Here is a 20,962-nt window from a genome sequence, read left to right on the forward strand (position 1 = left end):
AGCACCAGGGGAGCCCCCCCTCCTAAATGTCGTTGTATGGTACCTGTACTGTATACTGTAAATGACAATAAAGACCATTCATTCATTCATTCATTCATTCATTCATTTTCTTTTGAACACAAACACAAAAGCTGTTGTTCACTCCAACAGAGGGTTATGTCAGATGTCTGTATCAGCAAACAATAAGAAGATGCATCTTTAACTGCTCATTCTGAGTGTAAATCAGCAGCATGTCTGTGAGAGGAGGACCACAGCTCCTGAACGGGTCTGGGTTTCCAGGTCAGTCATGAATGAGACCTGATGATAGCACATACTACAGTGTTAATACACTATTGTTTATATGTTCTCCATATAACGACGTCGATCATTGCTCAAACTATATAATTGTTTGCCTGACTGGCCATCAGATCCTAATATCTAAAAAGCAATACTGTTTTCTTATTTTATCGGATTAAAGCAGCAAAGACCACAAATGTACAGTGACCACCAGTCAAACTTCTACACTTCTACCACCCAACAGGGGATGTGATGGTTCTGATGACAGGGAGGTGACGTATGACTGCTCTGATGAATAACTCAATTCATTTATCTTGGATGAAACGGCTCCAAACAGATGGACTGTCATCCTATACTCTTCCAAGTTTGAGGCTGTGTTGCCATCGGGCCACCATAAGAAACGCAAATAATCAACATGATCTGGTCGAACTTTTACTTGATGGAACATTCCCTCAATATCCGCCATCATGGCAACCTTTTCTTGACGGAATCTTAGCAGAACTCCCAGGAGTGTGTTGGACAAATCTGGACCCTGCAGGAGTTCACTATTAAGGGATGTGCCTTGATACGATGCTGTACAGTCAAATACAACTCTGATCTTTTGTTTTTGTTTATGGTAGACGCCATGGTGGGGTATAGAAGAATAGAATAGAATAGAATATACTTTATTGTCGTTGTACAGTTGCCTATACAATGAAATTGTAGTGGCTCTTCCGAAGGTGCAAAAAAACACAAAACATATTCACAAACATATACACATATAAGATAAACATTTATGAACATGTCTTATGTCTACTGTTCAGTGTTCTGATGGTCCATGGGTAGAAACTGTTGGACAGCCTGTTTGTTCTAGCCTTTATGCTCCTGTACCTCACTCCAGAGCGCATCAGGCTGAACAGGTGGTGACCAGGGTGGAGGTGGTCTTTAAGAATCCTTCCTGCTCTGGAGAGGCACAGAGAGCGTGCCACGTCATCCAGGGAGGGCAGGGGACAGCCGATTATTTTTTCCGCTGACTTCACCACTCTCTGGAGTCTCATTTTGTCCACTACTTTGCAGCCAGCGTACCATGCTGTGATGGAGAATGTCAGCACACTCTCAATGATGGAGTGGTAGAAGGTTACCAGCAGCTTCTCCTCCACCCTGTTTCTTTTGAGAACTCTCAGGAAATGGAGTCGCTGCTGGGCCTTCTTTACCACCGCTGTGGTGTTGGCTGACCAGGTGAGGTCCTCTGAGATGTGGGTTCCCAGGAACTTAAAGGAGGGGACTCTCTCCACAACGTCTCCGTTGATGTAGAGTGGAGCAGGGTCTGCCTTTACCTTTCTGAAGTCCATGACCACTTCCTTGGTCTTCTTGATGTTGAGAGTCAGGTTGTTTGTGACACACCACTCTGTCAGCCGCTGCACCTCGTCCCTGTAGGCTGACTCATCCCCTCCGGTTATGAGCCCCACCAAGGTGGTGTCATCCGCAAATTTAATTATTGCATTGGTGGGGTGGGTGGGGGTACAGTCATGGGTGTAGATGGAGTACAGGAGAGGGCTCAGAACACAGCCCTGTGGAGAGCCGGTGCTGAGCATGAGGGTGGAGGAGTTGTGTGGACCCATCTTGACAGTCTGTGGGCGGTTGGAAAGGAAGTCTTTGATCCAGGCACAGGTGGCGGGGGGGAAGTCCAGGGCACTACTCCATCAGTGGGGGAAAAGCTCATCTCAGTGTGTGACATTGGGGTCCTTTGAAGGTCTATGGATTGTAGATTAATGTAAAATATACTGTAAAATACACTGCCAAAAAATCTACCCCTTTCATATTCCAGTAATAACAAGGTATAGAGGTTTTTTTCTGTACCTAAAACTGCCTATGGTCTGTTTTGGGCCTATTACTGTTGGTTCACTCTGTCATACGATGATGGAGATGGTGGTATGTACCATATCTTTCCTTCTTTCTGTGTAACCTGATCTAGAGGGATTTTCTCCGCATGACCTTTCTTGATCATGTCGTTCATGAAGTCTTTATACTCGAGAGGGACAACGCCTTCTTTGCAGGGAAGGGCACACTGCTGTACAGCACCACCAGGGCTAACCTAAAGCGCGGCATCAAAGAGGCCAAGGCAGACCACAGAGAGAAGATTGAGGAATGCTTCCTGAGCAACGACTCCAGGCGGATGTGGCAGGGGGTTCAGCACATGACAAACTTCAGAGCCAACAGGCTCACAGCCGCAGAGGACGACCCCCTGCTGGCGGAAAAGCTGAACTCCTTCTACGCCCGGTTCGACGAGGGGCGAACGGAGGTAACCACAACACAAACACCACTCTCTCCAGCTCTCAGCAGCCTCACCCTCACAGAGCATGAAGTGAGACGCGTGCTGAAGGCGGTGGACCCCAGGAAAGCCTCGGGGCCGGATGGCGTCCTGGGACGGGTGTTGAGGGACTGCGCCGACCAGCTGGCCGGGGTTTTCACCAACATCTTCAACCAGTCCCTGTCCCAGGCCACCATCCCACCCTGCCTGAAAACCTCAACTATCATCCCAGTCCCGAAGAAAAGCACGGTGAGCTGCCTAAACGACTACCGCCCGGTGGCACTCACACCAATCATCATGAAGTGCTTCGAGAAACTAGTCCGGGCCCACATACTCACACGCCTCCCGCCCAACCTGGATCCATACCAGTTCGCCTACAGAGCCCACAGGTCCACAGAGGACGCCATCGCGACGACTCTCCACGCCACTCTATCCCACCTGGAGAGGGGAAACAGCTACGCGAGACTGCTCTTTGTGGACTTCAGCTCCGCCTTCAACACCATCCTTCCAGACAGGCTAGTGACCAAACTACTAGACCTGGGACTATCACACTCTATATGTGCATGGATCAAGGACTTCCTGACCGACCGCCCCCAGAGGGTGCGGGTGGGCCCCCACACCTCCACAGCCCTCAGACTCAGCACTGGGTCCCCCCAGGGCTGCGTGCTAAGCCCCATCCTCTACAACCTCTACACCTACGACTTCACCCCCGTCCACCCCAGCAACTCCATCGTAAAGTTTGCAGACGACACCACCGTGGTGGGCTGCATCTCGGGGGGGGGACGAGGCGGCGTACAGGGATGAGGTAGAGCAACTGAGCAAGCTGTGCAAGGTTAACAACCTGCTGCTGAACAAGTCAAAGACCCAGGAAATCATCGTGGACTTCAGGAGGAAAAAGTCTGAGATCCAGCCCCTGCTCATCGACGGAGAGAGCGTGGAGAGAGTCTCAACCCTCCGATTCCTGGGGGTGCACATACAGGATGACCTGTCCTGGAAGAACAACACAACAGCCACCATCAAGAAGGCACAACAGCGGCTCTACATCCTGAGAGTCCTCAAGAAGGAACACAACAAGCAGGAGATACTGGTGACCTTCTACCGCGGCGCAGTGGAGAGCATCCTCACCTACGGCATCTGCAACTGGTTCTCCAGCTGCACAACCGCGGAGAGAAATGCGCTACAGAGAGTCGTGAGAACAGCCCAGAAGATCACCGGCGCCCCCCTCCCCTCTCTGGAAGAGCTGTACAACACACGCTGTCTCAGGAAGGCCTCCAAGATCTCCAGAGACCCAACCCACCCTGGGTACGAACACTTTACCCGGCTGCCCTCGAAAAGGCGGTACAGGACCATGGCCGCAAGGACAAACAGACTGAAGAACAGCTTCTACCCCAGGGCCATCCAGGCCCTGAACACAGCAAAGACCTAGGTTCTGGGCCCTGGACAGTCTGGACGGATTGATGGCAGCTGCTGGACTGAAAAAAATCAGGTGTAGTGCTGAGGCACAAATATGTACATTTCTAGCCTGCAAACTGCGACACTTCAAATGAATGTGCAATAACACTATGTGCAATATGACAACCCTAGTCGTCTATCTGTACAGTATAGTATAGTGGATAGTGTACATAGCCTTTATTTATTTATGTAAACCAGCTCCTTCCCTTCTTGTGTTTTTTTTAGTTTTTTTTTTTTTCTTTCCTAGCACCGGGGGAGCCACCCCTCCTAAATTTCGTTGTTTGGTACCTGTACTATAGCAATGACAATAAAGACCATTCATTCATACTCAGTCAAAAATGTCTCATCTCTCTTGAAGCGTTTGAGGAGATGACGAGTCCTTTGCTCTGCCGTATGTCGGTTGTTTGGCATGAATACTTCCTACTTACGTAAAGGTAATGGCAAGTAGTAATGACCATCTTTAAGGCTTACAGAGTCTGATGCAATTTTCATAAATGTACGGTCTTCTTCTGACAATTCAGTTTTCCCTTCATACTGTTTTTCTGAAAAGTCGTGATTATATTGCTGGATGAGGACTTCTTCCAAACTGGCCACTGAGATCCGATTAGCCCATACATTTTTACGTCCCGCATCCTGAGCAGCGGTGCAACCATTGAGTGGCCCATTTACCACCCATCCCAAAAGGGTTTTAACCGCATACGGTCCATCTTCTTGGCTATTTATGACCTGCCAGGGTTCCATTGCTTTTGGAGTGTTCACTCCAATCAAAAGCTCCACATCAGCATCAATTTCTGTCAAACATACTTCGTTCAGGTATGACCATTTCTGGATATCCCTAGAAGTTAAAATATTGTCTTTGGTGACTGGTATCTTTCTCTGGGTGTACACTTTTGGCAGTGAAATGAAAGTGCCACCTTTGATGTTGCCTACTTCAAGTCCAGTAATCTCATAGCTTTCAACCAGCTTTTCCTGACCCATGGTCCTCAAGAGAATCTTGGTTCTTTTACTTTTGGCATCCAGCTGTTTCATAAGTTTCTCAGTACAGAACGTTGCTGAACTGCCTGGGTCCAGGAAAGCATAAGTAATGATAGTCTTGTTACTTTTTTCAAGTTTCACTAGAACTGGAACAATAGCCAGAGTACATTCTTTACCAGCCCCAGTATGTTTTCCGGTTTTCATAGAAACAAGTGCACTACCAACTGTGGTCTTTTCATGCGTTGCTGCAGTGCTCCTCGCCTCTCTCGAATGATCTCCTGAACTGTCATCTTCCCTCCTCTCCATGTGAAGCATTGTCGGGTGCCTTCTCTGACAGTTTTGACATGTCATTCTTTGTTTACAGTCTTTACTGAGGTGTCCTTTAGTCAGACATCCAAAACATAGTCCATTAGTTTTCACAAACTCTACCTTAGCGTCATGTGGTTGTGCTTTTAGTCGCTGGCAGTTAACTATGGGATGTTTCTCTTCACAATACACAAGTCATTAGTGCCATTGCTCTCTGGCCTTCTTTCTTTCTCAACAGCTGTAACTTCACTCGCTGCTGTCATTGTGGTAGCAAAGCTGCTGCCATAGCTTCCTGCTTTTTTCTGTTGTTTGAGGTGTTCTTGTCAACCGTAGGGTCTTGTATGTCTCCAAACAAAGGATCTAAAACAATTGTGGCTTGTTTTTCAATGAAGCCAACAAGGTCTTTGAATTTAGCCCTGCCATGACTATTCTCAAGTATATTGCAGGCAATAGACCTCCATTTATCCCTATACTTGTAGGGCAACTTAGAAACAATAAGCCTGAGGTTTGATGGGCTATCAAGCTCTTCCAGATAGTGCAATTTTGTTGGTTATGACGAGGTACAAATAAGTGATTCTTTAAGAAAATACTGTATTTTGTAGTTTTTGTCTGAGAAATTGTCTGCAATCTCATTTTGTTAAAACAAATGGTGAGAAAATGGTACGGTGAACCCAGTATGGTGAATGGTGAGTTGAGTGCATTGTTACATCCCTACTTGTTACATCCCTACCAATGTCTTGTCTAAATTTCATGTGAACAGCTGCAATGTTAATATGTTGAATACATTTTTTTTGGGACATATTTATATCCCCCACTGTGTATAAGCACCATTATATATGGATCAGACAGGACATGGAATCTCCACTACAACAGCAGCATGTGAGAGAGAGGCAGAAACCCTGCGAGCTTCATTAATACTACATACTGTACAGAGGAGCCATGACGCAGGTTCTAGCATTGTTTATGCTGGCATAAACAGGGGGCTACATGTTAGGAGGCTAGGGGGCTACATGGTAGGGCTCATTGCATTAGGACTCAGGGCTCGAGGTCAGACAGGGTCAACTATGGCTAGTGTAAGTGAGTTAGGGGTCAGACAGGGTCAACTGCCAGGTTTGCCTTATAGAGCGTGGACTAGACCTGTGGACACTGAGTAAAGGGCTAGGGATCTGGACCAGGATTTGGGCTGTGAACTGAGAAGAGGGCTATTGACACAAGGACCGGAACTGTAGATGTGGACTGTAAAACGCCTCAAAAACCACTAAGCATTTCGTAGCGTTATACCTGTACCGTTATCAGCCCTAAAAACATCTGCTCTGGACAGTCCAGCTGTGCTGTTCTGAACAGCCATGGTGGCTGGGACACTGCACTGCTCCCTAGAACACAGCCATGGTGGCTGGGTAGGACTCTGACCTGCTCCCTAGAACACAGCCATGGTGGCTGACCTGCTCCCTAGAACACAGCCATGGTGGCTGACCTGCTCCCTAGAACACAGCCATGGTGGCTGACCTGCTCTCTAGAACACAGCCATGGTGGCTGGGTAGACCTGCTCCCTAGAACACAGCCATGGTGGCTGGGTAGGGACACTGACCTGCTCCCATCCCGCTGACCACGGCCCCGTCGCTGACTCCTGAGGTGTTGGCGTTGTTGGAGGGTGTGTTGTGAGGTGCCAGGCTGGGCAGGAACAGACAGCTACGAGGGGAAGAAGAAGAGGAAGAAGAGGAAGAGGAACATTCAGTGAAGCATTGTTTTCTTCTTTTGGCTCTGTACTTTTAAATCCAACAATTACAATGAGGTCAGATCCTCAGCTTCTATTTGAGGGTATTTGTGTTTAGGACGTGTTCAAAAGCAAGGACTGTGTGTTCACCTAGTTATGTGTAGTTACAGTATGTGTTTTTAGCATGTCGATGTGCTTTCAGCATGTTGTGATGTTATTAAAATACAGTTTAGACCTTCGTCAGTGTTTCCTCTATATGCATTTATTGGTGGCGGGCCGCCACGAATGAATTTCCTCCGCCACGAATTGATTCAGTCCACACAAACAAAAAAAAACAAAACAAAAAAAAAAGGCAGAGGCCCGTTAATAAGACTGCTGTCTGTGGATTAGTTCGAAAAAAATGTGTCCAATACAACGTTGTAGTTGTTTAGTACAAATGGGTCTATAGCAGCTAGTAGGGATGTCCCGATCCGATACTGAGATCGGATATCGACCCGATATTGGTCCTGAATGCTGGATCGGAGATCGGACCAGAAAAAAAAAAGGCTCCGATCCGCGTGCCCGATCCGCGTCTGTGTTACGTCTGTGTTTACGACAGTTTGGGCTTTACGACATGTGCCGTATTACGTTTTGTGTTACACTCGTGTTTGATTAAATGGAGTTGCCAGCTCCGACTACAAGCTCTGAGTTCGACTCCGTTATTGAACATAACATTGGCGAGATGCGAGAGAAACTCCCCCCAGACAGCAAAATTGCAAAAGCAATAACGGAGAAATTGGTTCGGTTTATTGTGCTCGACGACCAACCACTTTCGGTGGTAGAGAATGTGGGGTTTCGGAGTTTAATTGAACACCTAGAGCCGCGTTATACTTTGCCCAGTCGGCATTATATAACCGAAAATGCCATCCCGAAAATGCACAATGAAGTGTGTGAGTTCCTCGCCAAACTATTGGAGAATGTCGATGCTATTAGCTTCACAACGGACATTTGGAGCTCAGACGTGTGTCCAATGTCGTTGTTGAGTCTCACAGCACACTGGATAGACTCTGATTTTACTTTCAAGAAAGCGGTGCTGCATGCCCGTGAGTTCCGTGGCTCACACACTGGGGATTCCATTAAGGCAGCCATGGAGGAGATGCTGCTCGAATGGAAAATTAACAAAAGCAAAGTCCATGTCGTTTTAAGAGAGGTGGTCACTGAGTACTGCAGAGTACTATTTTTGTTGCTTTAATAAAGGCTGGCAGTCTTTAATTTAACTGTTGTTGGTGTGGACTATATACTGGGGAGGTATTTGAATGAATGAATGAATGGTCTTTATTGTCATTGCTACAGTACAGGTACCAAACAACGAAATTTAGGAGGGGTGGCTCCCCTGGTGTTAGGAAAAAAAAAATAAAAAAAAAAAATTCAGGGGTCAAAAAATTTATACAAATATCGGATCGGTATCGGTATCGCCGATACCCGAAGCCCAGGTATCGGTATCGGTATCGGTAGTGAAAAAGTGGGATCGGGACATCCCTAGCAGCTAGGTAACATTAGTCCTGTATCAGAGTTGTGTTGTTGGGTCTTGTAGCAGGGTTGGGTTAGCTATAGCAGCTAGGTAACATTAGTCCTGTATCAGAGTTGTGTTGTTGGGTCTTGTACAGTTGCTCAAAATGCAGATAAGAGAAAGTATAGGCTAATATCAAACAACAATCCTAGAGATGACTAACTCAAACGTACGCATAACTAAATAAAAGCAGGCCAACTAACGACAGCTACACGCCCTCAACTGGGAACATAAAGGATAAATGATTTTTGCAATCGAACGTGTCCTACAGCGACAGCTGGTCGTGCAAATGAGGATCTGGGAAGATTTTTGTAGCTTTTTTTTTTTTGCCATCCTCCCTCTAGTTTGAAATTCGGTCGTTGTTTTGAGCGCGCGTGCGCGTTGCCATTGGTGGCGGACAGACCTATCCGCCACCAATGGAAAAAATCCTGGAGGAAACACTGCTTCGTAGCGATGTGCTTTGTTAGCCGCTAGCTGTTAGCAGCGTTTGTAGTTTAGTAATTTTTCTCCCATTCAGTGTTTGAGGTCTACCAACATTAAAATACACCTGTCGTGTTCAATTACTCTCCGATTTCAATGTATGACATCATTTGAAAGCTTACAATCTGTAGTTTAAGCACATGTACAAAACTGAAAGAATGACTTTAGCTACTGGTTGCACATTTCACAGCTGCTGCTGTCACATATTGGTTTCACAATTTAAATTGACAACACATTATACATTAGCCCCCCTGTTTTAAGGCACCGAAAGTAATGGGCTTGTCAGGTGTGTTCTGTCACATCATTCACAGCATTAGAGAGCCTCAATGTCTAGTACTGATTCATCTGTCAATGTCTAGTACTGATTAATGTGTCAATGTCTAGTACTGATTCATATGTCAATGTCTAGTACTGATTCATCTGTCAATTTCTAGTACTGATTCATCTGTCAATGTCTAGCATTGATTCATCTGTCAATGTCTAGTATTGATTCATCTGTCAATGTCTAGTATTGATTCATCTGTCAATGTCTAGTATTGATTCATCTGTCAATGTCTAGTACTGATTCATCTGTCAATGTCTAGTATTGATTCATCTGTCAATGTCTAGTATTGATTAATCTGTCAATGTCTAGTACTGATTCATCTGTAAATGTCTAGTATTGATTCATCTGTCAATGTCTAGTATTGATTCATCTGTCAATGTCTAGTACTGATTCATCTGTCAATGTCTAGTATTGATTCATCTGTCAATGTCTAGTACTGATTCATCTGTCAATGTCTAGTATTGATTCATCTGTCAATGTCTAGTACTGATTCATCTGTCAATGTCTAGTACTGATTCATCTGTCAATGTCTAGTATTGATTCATCTGTCAATGTCTAGTACTGATTCATCTGTCAATGTCTAGTATTGAATCATCTGTCAATGTCTAGTACTGATTCATCTGTCAATGTCTAGTATTGATTCATCTGTCAATGTCTAGTAGTATTGAATCATCTGTCAATGTCTAGTACTGATTCATCTGTCAATGTCTAGTACTGATTCATCTGAAAATGTCTAGTATTGATTCATCTGTCAATGTCTAGTATTGATTCATCTGTCAATGTCTAGTACTGATTCATCTGTCAATGTCTAGTACTGATTCATCTGTCAATGTCTAGTACTGATTCATCTGTCAGTGTCTAGTACTGATTCATCTGTCAATGTCTAGTACTGATTCATCTGTCAGTGTCTAGTACTGATTCATCTGTCAATGTCTAGTACTGATTCATCTGTCTATGTCTAGTACTGATTCATCTGTCAATGTCTAGTACTGATTCATCTGTCAATGTCTAGTACTGATTCATCTGTCAATGTCTAGTACAATGTCTAGGCTTAGCATCTGTCAGGATGAGGACCAGAGAGGTGTCAATGAAAGTCAAGGAAATGTTGTGGGCCGCAGGCTTGCCAAAATCAACATCCTCAAATCATTAAAACTATTTTAAAAGCTCTGGTGAGCTCAGAAATCGTGGTAGGACGACTTCTACAGTCGATGACGAATGTTCACCATAATTAAGAAAAAACCCAAAACAACTGTCCCACGTATCAGGAACACTCTCCAGGAGGTTTGTTCATTCCTCTATTTAAGCGGATCCCCATTAGTCATCACCATAGTGGGGGGGTCATGGGGTCCACATGACAGACAGACAGACAGACATACAGACAGCTAAACATAACAACATCAGGTAGGCATAATGTACCAGAGACTGCAGAATACGTCACCAGCCAGACTACAGAGGCTTCACTGCCAGGTGCAAACCACTATTAACAAAGGATGGTCAGGTTACAGTTTGCAAAAAAAAAGTAATTGCAAGTGGAAAGCTCATCTGTGAAACACAGGGAGGGGGTGTTATGGTTTGGGCTAGGGATGCTCCGATCTGGATTTTTGGGGCCGATACCGATCACCGATTTTTTTCCTCAAGATCAACCGATACCGATACCGATTTTTAAAAAAATACATAACTGTAGGCCTACTGACTGGATAGCCTACATATTTTTTGCTTTTTAGACAAAAGCTCTGATCCATTAGGCACCAAGCAAACGCAGACCCATTTTTATGGCATAGTAAAAGTCTGGCCTATCACCCAGTTAGGGCCTGAAGCCCAAGTCAGTCGATATGGCTGTATAAAAGACATCATAAACGTGGCCTTCATGGTTTACATACTGTTACGTCCTCCTATGTTTTCTGTTCAGTTATCTGTCTTCCCCAGGAAAAAAAATAAATAAAAAAAAATAAAAATAAAAAAAAAATCGGTTTTGCGATCGGCCATTTTTGCCGATCACCGATCGAGTCATTTGGAGTGAAATCGGCCGATTTAAATCGGTGGCCGATAAATCGGAGCATCCCTAGTTTGGGCATGTAGCTATACATGCCACTAGAACTTACTAACTTGTCTTCATTGATGATATAACTGATAGATGTGTGTAGCGAAGTCGTTTTAGTGCTATCCTGCTAGCAGCTGTTTTGCGTGTTTTGATTAGGAGCATTGATAACCATCTCCCTTGTTAACTGTACATATCTTCACCCTTGTCCTGTACATATCACACTGTACATATATCTTTACTGTACATATCATATTGTCATTCATGCGCATATATTTACTTTTTATATGACTATGCATTGCACGTATACTGACTGCTATACTAATTTACTTATACTCAGAGTAATACCGTACACCATGCACTGTCCATACATTCATAGCTTATTTCAATAGACACTATTTAATCTGGTTAGATGCCAAACTGCGTTTCGTTGTCTCTGTACTTGTACTCTGTCATGGAGAATGAAGTTGAATCTAATCTAATTTAATCTAATCTAATCTAATCTAATGACGAGTTCCCTAGAGTGCACACATAAAAACGTGATTTAGGATAATAAACAAATGGAGACATCTACTTTTCCAAAACAACCTCAAATATGTTGTACAGTTTAATTGGGAATCATAAAACAGGAATAAAAATATTATTTGATTGGATCTGTAATTATTAAACAATACTTGCATGTTATGAAATGTATTATCGAGACACGGGTGCAGTTCCATGTTACTGCATGCTCGTTCCACAGAATTTCTTGTCGTCATGCAGTGACGTGATTATCAATATAATATATTACTATCAATATTATTATTAATAGTATTAATATTAATATTATCATTATTAATATTACGATTATTATTATGATTATTATTATGATTATTATGGTTATTAATATTATTATTATTATGCGTTTCACTGACCATTTATAGGCAACTATGGGCGTTAAATCTAGTTGATTGTTTATAAAGGGAAACAGCGTGGGACTGCGCACCGTTTTAGAAATCTGAATATTGGTGTGCGTAAACGTTGTTACTTGTCTACATGCGCAAACTTTTTACACCAGTTCTACGCAAAGCTTTATAAATGAGGCCCCTGGTGTTGGAATTTGGCTATATGAAATACAAAGTCATTTTGACTTTGATGCTGCCCAAATTTAGAACATTTTAGTCAGTTCTTGGAATACGGAAAACGGCAGAATAATAATTACAGATAATTACAAAAGACCCCCTAAAATTACAATAGGGTTGATGCACACTGATGCATGCACACACAAACCCAGACATGCACTACACTCATAATACAACTGCAAACACTGAGCTGATTGGTTGAGGACCACAGATACAAACACTGAGCTGATTGGTTGAGGACCACAGATACAAACACTGAGCTGATTGGTTGAGGACCACAGATACAAACACTGAGCTGATTGGTTGAGGACCACTGATACAAACACTGAGCTGATTGGTTGAGGACCACAGATACATTGATGCCACATCAGCCCCTCCATCTTTCCTCTGTCATACCTCGCCCCAGCAGAGAGCTTCCCTGTTTTCCAAACCCAATCCTCTCCTGTGTGTGTGTGTGTGTGTGTGTGTGCATATCTATAATTGGGGCCCAGACATTAACATTTAATGTGACATGTGTGTGTGTGTGTGGGGGGGGGGGGGGGACAGTGCTGGGTACAAACTCAATATAGGTAAAAAAAACAAAAGTGAGTTTTTCCCCATCAATCAGCTGGCAGGGGATATCACACAGTCTGATCTGCCGTTCACCTTTTCCCCGACCACATTTGAATATTTAGGAATCAACATCTCTCAAAGTATACCATTACTACTCAAAAACTATTTCTCTGCACTAACAACAAAAGCCAAAGAAGATCGGCAAAAGTGGAATAGCTTACAGCTAACACTCGTAGGGAGAACGCAGTGTATCAAAATGAATATTGTTCCACGATATTTGTACCTATTTCAATGTTTGCCTCTTTCCCTCCCCAAATCCTTCTTCCATAACATTGATGGTTTATTGTCATCCTTTATATGGGGCAATACAACTCCAAGGCTTCAAAAACCCTTATTACACAGGAGCAGATCGGAGGGCGGGTTGGGTTTACCAAATGTGCAATGTTACTATTGGGCAGCCAATATGCACAAAATTATACATTGGGCCTTCTATCCCGAAACTCAGTGGTGCCAAATGGAATCACATTCATGCTATTCTTCCTCCCTAAAAGCTTTGGTATGCCATGCCAAAAGACTGAAGCCCAAGCAACACACAAATAATCCGATAGTCATATCTACTTTGAGGATCTGGCAACAAATCAAACAGCACCTTGGCTGGAATACGCTTCCCCTTAATACCCCAATATGCAATAATGAGCTGTTCAAACCTGCTAAGATCGATGGCAGATTCTCTCTTTGGGACAGCCAAGGTCTTAGCACGATCGGCAATCTCTACAAGGATGGCATATTCTCCAGCTTCGCTCAGCTGTGTACTGCCTTCAACCTACAGCAATCGGACCTATTCAGGTACTTTCAAATTCGGCACTTCGTTAAGTCAAATACATCCTCATTTCCGGATGCTCCTCCCTCTTCGGGAATTGACAAACTCTCACCTGTGGCAAAAATGACACGGCAACACATTTCACTCTTATGACCTCCTAGCCCCGGATACACCCCCGGCTCTGATTAGGATTAAGACAGAATGGGAATCAGAACGTGGCATTACCATATCTGATGACCAAAGGACTGAGGCATTGAGGGAAATAAAATCTTGTTCATCCTGTGCAAAATTCCAAGACATGAAGCCTTACCTAGTCAATGAGACAAGACAGCCTTACCTAGTCAATGAGACAAGACATGAAGCCTTACCTAGTCAATGAGACAAGACAGCCTTACCTAGTCAATGAGACAAGACAGCCTTACCTAGTCAATGAGACATGAAGCCTTACCTAGTCAATGAGACAAGACATGAAGCCTTACCTAGTCAATGAGACAAGACAGCCTTACCTAGTCAATGAGACAAGACAGCCTTACCTAGTCAATGAGAAAAGGCAGCCTTACCTATGAGACAAGACATGAAGCCTTACCTAGTCAATGAGACAAGACATGAAGCCTTACCTAGTCAATGAGACATGAAGCCTTACCTAGTCAATGAGACAAGACAGCCTTACCTAGTCAATGAGAAAAGGCAGCCTTACCTATGAGACAAGACATGAAGCCTTACCTAGTCAATGGGACAAGACAGCCTTACCTAGTCAATGAGACAAGACAGCCTTACATAGTCAATAAGAAAAGGCAGCCTTACCTAGTCAATGAGACAATACATTCAGCCTTACATAGTCAATGAAACAAGACAGCCTTACCTAGTCAATGAGACAAGACAGCCTTACCTAGTCAATGAGACAAGACAGCCTTACCTAGTCAATGAGACAAGACAGCCTTAATAGTCAATAGGAAACGCCTTAATAGTCAATAAGAAAAGGCATGAAGCCATACCTAGTCAAAGAGACAAGACAGGCAGCCTAACCTAGTCAATGAGACAATACATTCAGCCTTACCTAGTCAATGAGACAAGACATGAAGCCTTACCTGGTCAATGAGACAAGGCATAAGGCCTTACCTAGTCAATGAGACAAGGCATGCCTTACCTAGTCAATGAGACAAGGCATGCCTTACCTAGTCAATGAGACAAGGCATGCCTTACCTAGTCAATGAGACAAGGCATGCCTTACCTAGTCAATGAGACATGAAGCCTTACCTAGTCAATGAGACAAGACATGAAGCCTTACCTAGTCAATGAGACAAGACATGAAGCCTTACCTAGTCAATGAGACAAGACAGCATTACATAGTCAATAAGAAAAGGCATGAAGCCTTATCTAGTCAATGAGACAAGGCATGCCTTACCTAGTCTATGAGACATGAAGCCTTACCTAGTCAATGAGACATGAAGCCTTACCTAGTCAATGAGACAAGACAGCCTTACCTAGTCAATGAGACAAGACAGCCTTACCTAGTCAATGAGACATGAAGCCTTACCTAGTCAATGAGACAAGACATGAAGCCTTACCTAGTCAATGAGACAAGGCATGCCTTACCTAGTCAATGAGACAAGGCATGCCTTACCTAGTCAATGAGACAAGGCATGAAGCCTTAACTAGTCAATGAGACATGAAGCCTTACCTAGTCAATGAGACAAGACAGCCTTACTTAGTCAATTTTTTATTTTTTTTTATTTAACCTTTATTTAACCAGGCAAACATGTAAGAACAAATTCTTATTTGCAAATGCAGCCTGACCAAAAAGCAATGGCTCTTTGGGGGGGGGGGGGGGAAGCTAGAAATAAAACACGGTTAAGTAATACAATAAACAATAAAACAATAAAACAATAAAACACTGGCAAATACAGATGCATTAAAATACTAACAGTCAGAGAGAGGGGAGAGAGACGGAGGAGGTAAGGGTGAAGAAGAGCGGAGGTGAGGGATAGCGGGGGTAGTGGAGCAGGGGTACTTAAAATGAGGCAGTGATGGGTTATGGGATGGGTGAGAGACGGTGATCAACAGGTGCATTGATCGACTATGGTTCAATGAGACAAGGCATGAAGCCTTACCTAGTCAATGAGACATGAAGCCTTACCTAGTCAATGAGACAAGGCATGAAGCCTTACCTAGTCAATGAGACAAGACATGAAGCCTTACCTAGTCAATGAGACAAGACAGCCTTACCTAGTCAATGAGACAAGGCATGAAGCCTTACCTAGTCATTGAGACAAGACAGGCAGCCTTACCTAGTCAATGAGACAAGACATGAAGCCTTACCTAGTCAATGAGACAAGACATCCTTACCTAGTCAATGAGACAAGGCATGCCTTACCTAGTCAATGAGACATGAAGCCTTACCTAGTCAATGAGACAAGACATGAAGCCTTACCTAGTCAATGAGACAAGGCATGAAGCCTTACCTAGTCAATGAGACAAGACAGCCTTACCTAGTCAATGAGACAAGACAGGCAGCCTTACCTAGTCAATGAGACAAGACATGAAGCCTTACCTAGTCAATGAGACAAGACAGCCTTACCTAGTCAATGAGACAAGACACGAAGCCTTACCTAGTCAATGAGACAAGACAGCCTTACCTAGTCCAGGGCTTAAAGTGGGAAAAAATCCTGTGCCTGAAACTTTTTCTTGGGGAGGGGGTCACAGTTTGAGATATTGGGAGAGCGGGTACAGAAGACAGCTTCTTGTCTCAATGTTTAAATGCATTAATACTATTTTATAGTCAATACAAAATATATGTCTCAATGTTAAAATGCATTAATACTTTAAATGAATGTGCAACAATACTATGTGCAATATGACAACCCTTGTGTACATAAGGTTCAGATATAGGAAAAGTTAGGATATTTATAGCATAGCATAGAGTACAGCACAGTGTTTTATTGAATAGTATAGTAGATAGTGTACATAGCCTTTATTTATGTAAACCAGCTCTTTTCCCTTTTTTATTTTACCCTTGGCCCTCGTGTTTTTAGTCTTTTTCCAAGCACCAGGGGAGCCCCCGCTCCTAAATGTCGTTGTATGGTACCTGTACTGTATTAATGACAATAAAGACCATTCATTCATTCATTCATAATACTGTTTTATACTCAATACAAAATAAAATAATATATTTAGATGTCTTTAAAAGGCCAAACTGATTGCATCACTTATTAAGCCACTATCACTATAACAATACAGAATAAAATATATACATGTCTTTAAAAGAACAAACTGTTTACTTATTAAGCCACTATCACTTATATTCTCCTTCTTGGCACCACGTCCAATAAGGCTTCCCGTCACTACTCAGGGTTTTTCCTGGCTCAAAATGAGGCGGAGGTGGTAAACTTAGTGGTGTTTGACATCGGGGGGGACCCATGAAGCAGGGCTGTCTGGGGGTCCTTAAACGAGCATCAAACACTTAATTTCTTGCATTCTGGTGAACTGATATGCACCAATTTGTGCCCTTTCTCCATCAATTTATGGTGGAAATGTCATTATACAGGTGCTGGTCATGTAATTAGAATATCATCAAAAAGTAGATTTATTTCAGTATTTCCATTCAAAAAGTGAAACTTGTATAATGTATACATTCATTCATTCCACACAGACTGATATATTTCAAGTGTTTATTGCTTTTAATTTTTATGATTATTACTGACAATTAATGAAAACCCCAAATTCAGTATCTCAGAAAATTAGAATATTACTTAAGACCAATACAAAACAAGTTTTTTTTTTAAATGTTGGCCAACTGAAAAGTATGAACATGGAAAGTATAAGCATGTACAGCACTCAATACTTAGTTGGGGCTCCTTATGCCTGAATTACTGCAGCAATGCGGCGTGGCATGGAGTCCATCAGTCTGTGGCACTGCTCAGGTGTTATGAGAGCCCAGGTTGCTCTGATAGTGGCCTTCAGCTCTTCTGCATTGTTGGGTCTGGCGCATCGCATCTTCCTCTTCACAATACCCCATAGATTTTCTATGGGGCTAAGGTCAGGCGAGTTTGCTGGCCAATTAAGAACAGGGATACCATGGTCCTTAAACCAGGTACTGGTATCTTTGGCACTGTGTGCAGGTGCCAAGTCCTGTTGGAAAATGAAATCTGCATCTCCATAAAGTTGGTCAGCAGCAGGAAGCATGAAGTGCTCTAAAACTTCCTGGTAGACGGCTGCGTTGACCCTGGACCTCAGAAAACACAGTGGACCAACACCAGCAGATGACATGGCACCCCAAACCATCACTGACGGTGGAAACTTTACACTGGATTTCAAGCAACGTCTTGCATACGTCTGTGTGTGGTGGTTCTTGAAGCACTGACTCCAGCTGCAGTCCACTCTTTGTGAATCTCCCCCACATTTTTGAATCGGCTTTGTTTCACAATCCTCTCCAGGGTGCGGTTATCCCTATTGCTTGTACACTGTTTTCTACCACATCTTTTCCTTCCCTTCGCCTCTATTAATTTGCTTGGACACAGAGCTCTGTGAACAGCCAGCCTCTTTAGCAATGACCTTTTGTGTCTTGCCCTCCTTGTGCAAGGTGTCAATGGTCGTCTTTTGGACAACTGTCAGGTCAGCAGTCTTCCCCATGATTGTGTAGCCTACAGAACTGGACTGAGGGACCATTTAAAGGCGTTTGCAGGTGTTTTTAGTTAATTAGCTGATTAGAGTGTGGCACCAGGGGTCTTCAATATTGAACCTTTTCACAATATTCAAATTTTCTGAGATACTAAATTTGGGGTTTTCATTAGTTGTCAGTAATAATCATCAAAATTAAAAGCAATAAACACTTGAAATATATCAGTCTATGTGGAATGAATGTATACATTATACAAGTTTCACTTTTTGAATGGAATTACTGAAATAAATCAACTTTTTGATGATATTCTGACCAGCACCTGTATATGTAAAGGAAAAAACAATATTCAGGACAAGACATGAAGCCATACCTAGTCAATGAGACAAGGCAGCCTTACCTAGTCAATGAGACAAGACATGAAGCCTTATCTAGTCAATGAGACAAGGCATGCCTTACCTAGTCAATGAGACATGAAGCCTTACCTAGTCAATGAGACAAGACAGCCTTACCTAGTCAATGAGACAAGACAGGCAGCCTTACCTATTCAATGAGACAAGACATGAAGCCTTACCTAGTCAATGAGACAAGACATGAAGCCTTACCTAGTCAATGAGACATGAAGCCTTACCTAGTCAATGAGACAAGACAGCCTTACCTAGTCAATGAGACAAGACATGAAGCCTTACCTAGTCAATGAGACAAGACAGCCTTACCTAGTCAATGAGACAAGACAGGCAGCCTTACCTAGTCAATGAGACAAGACATGAAGCCTTACCTAGTCAATGAGACAAGACAGGCAGCCTTACCTAGTCAATGAGACAAGACATGAAGCCTTACCTAGTCTGTTGTGTAGGACTAGCGATGGCATCCTTTGGGTTGTCAAGTGGGTGCCCTCATTCATGAATGTTTCGCTGATAAGCCCACGACACCTCCAGAGGGTTCAGCAGTGAATCCCAGCGTCCCAGGTTCACTCCCTAGATGCGATCAGCTCATTTGAACGCCCGGGTCGAGTCCTTTATCTTCATCCACAGCCACTGGCTACCCTTTTCAGCAGCCCTGGAGAGGTCCTTGATTGCCTGCCGGTGGGCCTTCTATCGCACTCCCATCTCCCTGAGTAGCCTGGATGTTGAGGTGGCTACGAACCCTCTGCAGCCTACTTCCACTGGGCGTACCTTCGCTGTCCAGCCTTGTTGTTGGGCATCTGCTGCGAGTTCAGTGTACCTCAGCCCCTTCCGCTCGTAGGCCTCCTCCACTGCAACCTCCCAGGGCACAGTGAGCTCGATGACGTAAACGAGCTTGAGCGAGGCTGACCACAGCACAAGGTCTGGTCGCAGGTTGGTGGATGCGATCTCAGCTGGGAAGCAGAGTTTCTTGTCCAAGTCTGCCAGCAGCTTCCAGTCCCGTGCTCTGCCCAGCTGCCCAGTGTCTGGTTTTATGGTGGTGAGGCTGGCTTGACCCTTGCCCTCCCGAACAAATGGTGCTGACTGCCACCGGGATGACGGGGGAGGAAGGGCGTTCACACTTGTCCGTTGACTTTCCAGCACTGCTGCAAGACACTTTAGCACCTGGTCGTGCCGCAAGGTGTAACGGCCTTGGGTGAGGCTGGTCTTGCATCCCACTAATATGTGCTTCAGTGTTGCTGAACTTTGACATAGAGGGCACGTGGGGTCTTCGCCATACCACTGGCTTAGGTTTGCAGGAGAAGGCAGGACATCATAGGCAGCCCTGATGGTGAAGCTCGCTCTGAATGCCTCCATCTCCCACAGATCTTTCCAGGAGATCTTCCTCTTTTCTACTCCTTCCCATGCCATCCACTGCCCTTGCTTTGCCTGCGCCACAGCTTGTGCACGCCTTCCTGCTTCCTCTTCCCGAACGTACCTCCTGGACAACCAGCTTGCGTCTCTGAGATGGATTGGCCTTGCTCCAGGCCGGTGTACTAATCCCGAGGCCAAGACCACTCCTCCCCTCCTGCACTCGGCCCACAATGTCCCTGAGTCTGAGTGCTGCCTTTGCCTGCTCAGTTGCAGCCAATGGGGTCCACTTCCTCCCAGTGGCCAGGATGGGGGCAGCTTGGGCTACAAATGGATCATTTGAATCCAGAAGCATCATCTCCAGTCTGACTTTGGCACACTTGTACTCCTCTGTCAGACTGGAAATGGGCAGGTGTAACATCCCTTTGCCGTAGAGCCCAATGCTGCTGAGGCACCTGGGAAGGCCAAGCCACTTCCTTGCATATGAGTTGACCAGTCTCTCCAGCTTTTCCACCTTTGAGAGAGGAACTTCATAGAGGGTTAGTGGCCACAGGAGACGTGGAAGTAGTCTATACTGCATGCACCAGAGCTTAAGCTTGCCAGGAAGCAGGGTTCTGTCGATGTTCTCCAGGCCGCTGGCTACCTCCTTCCTGAGCTGCTCTACTTGCTCTTTATCTTTGAGGGAGGCATCATAC

General features: G+C 44.3%; 1 protein-coding gene across 1 annotated transcript in view; it reads right to left on the bottom strand.

Annotated features, from left to right (window-relative positions):
* wdfy3 (WD repeat and FYVE domain containing 3) overlaps positions 1 to 20,962 on the bottom strand; it is a gene marked incomplete at both ends in the record, with an annotated part of 216,286 nt that overhangs the window by 110,987 nt on the left and 84,337 nt on the right. Inside the window, one exon of the mRNA XM_080531591.1 lies at positions 6,888 to 6,988. Coding sequence (XP_080387717.1) covers positions 6,888 to 6,988 — 101 coding nt within the window. The remainder of the gene's footprint in view (positions 1 to 6,887; positions 6,989 to 20,962) is intronic.

The sequence above is a fragment of the Nansenia antarctica genome (genome assembly GCF_963989245.1).
Source record: "Nansenia antarctica genome assembly, chromosome: 5".
NCBI lineage: Eukaryota > Metazoa > Chordata > Actinopteri > Argentiniformes > Microstomatidae > Nansenia > Nansenia antarctica.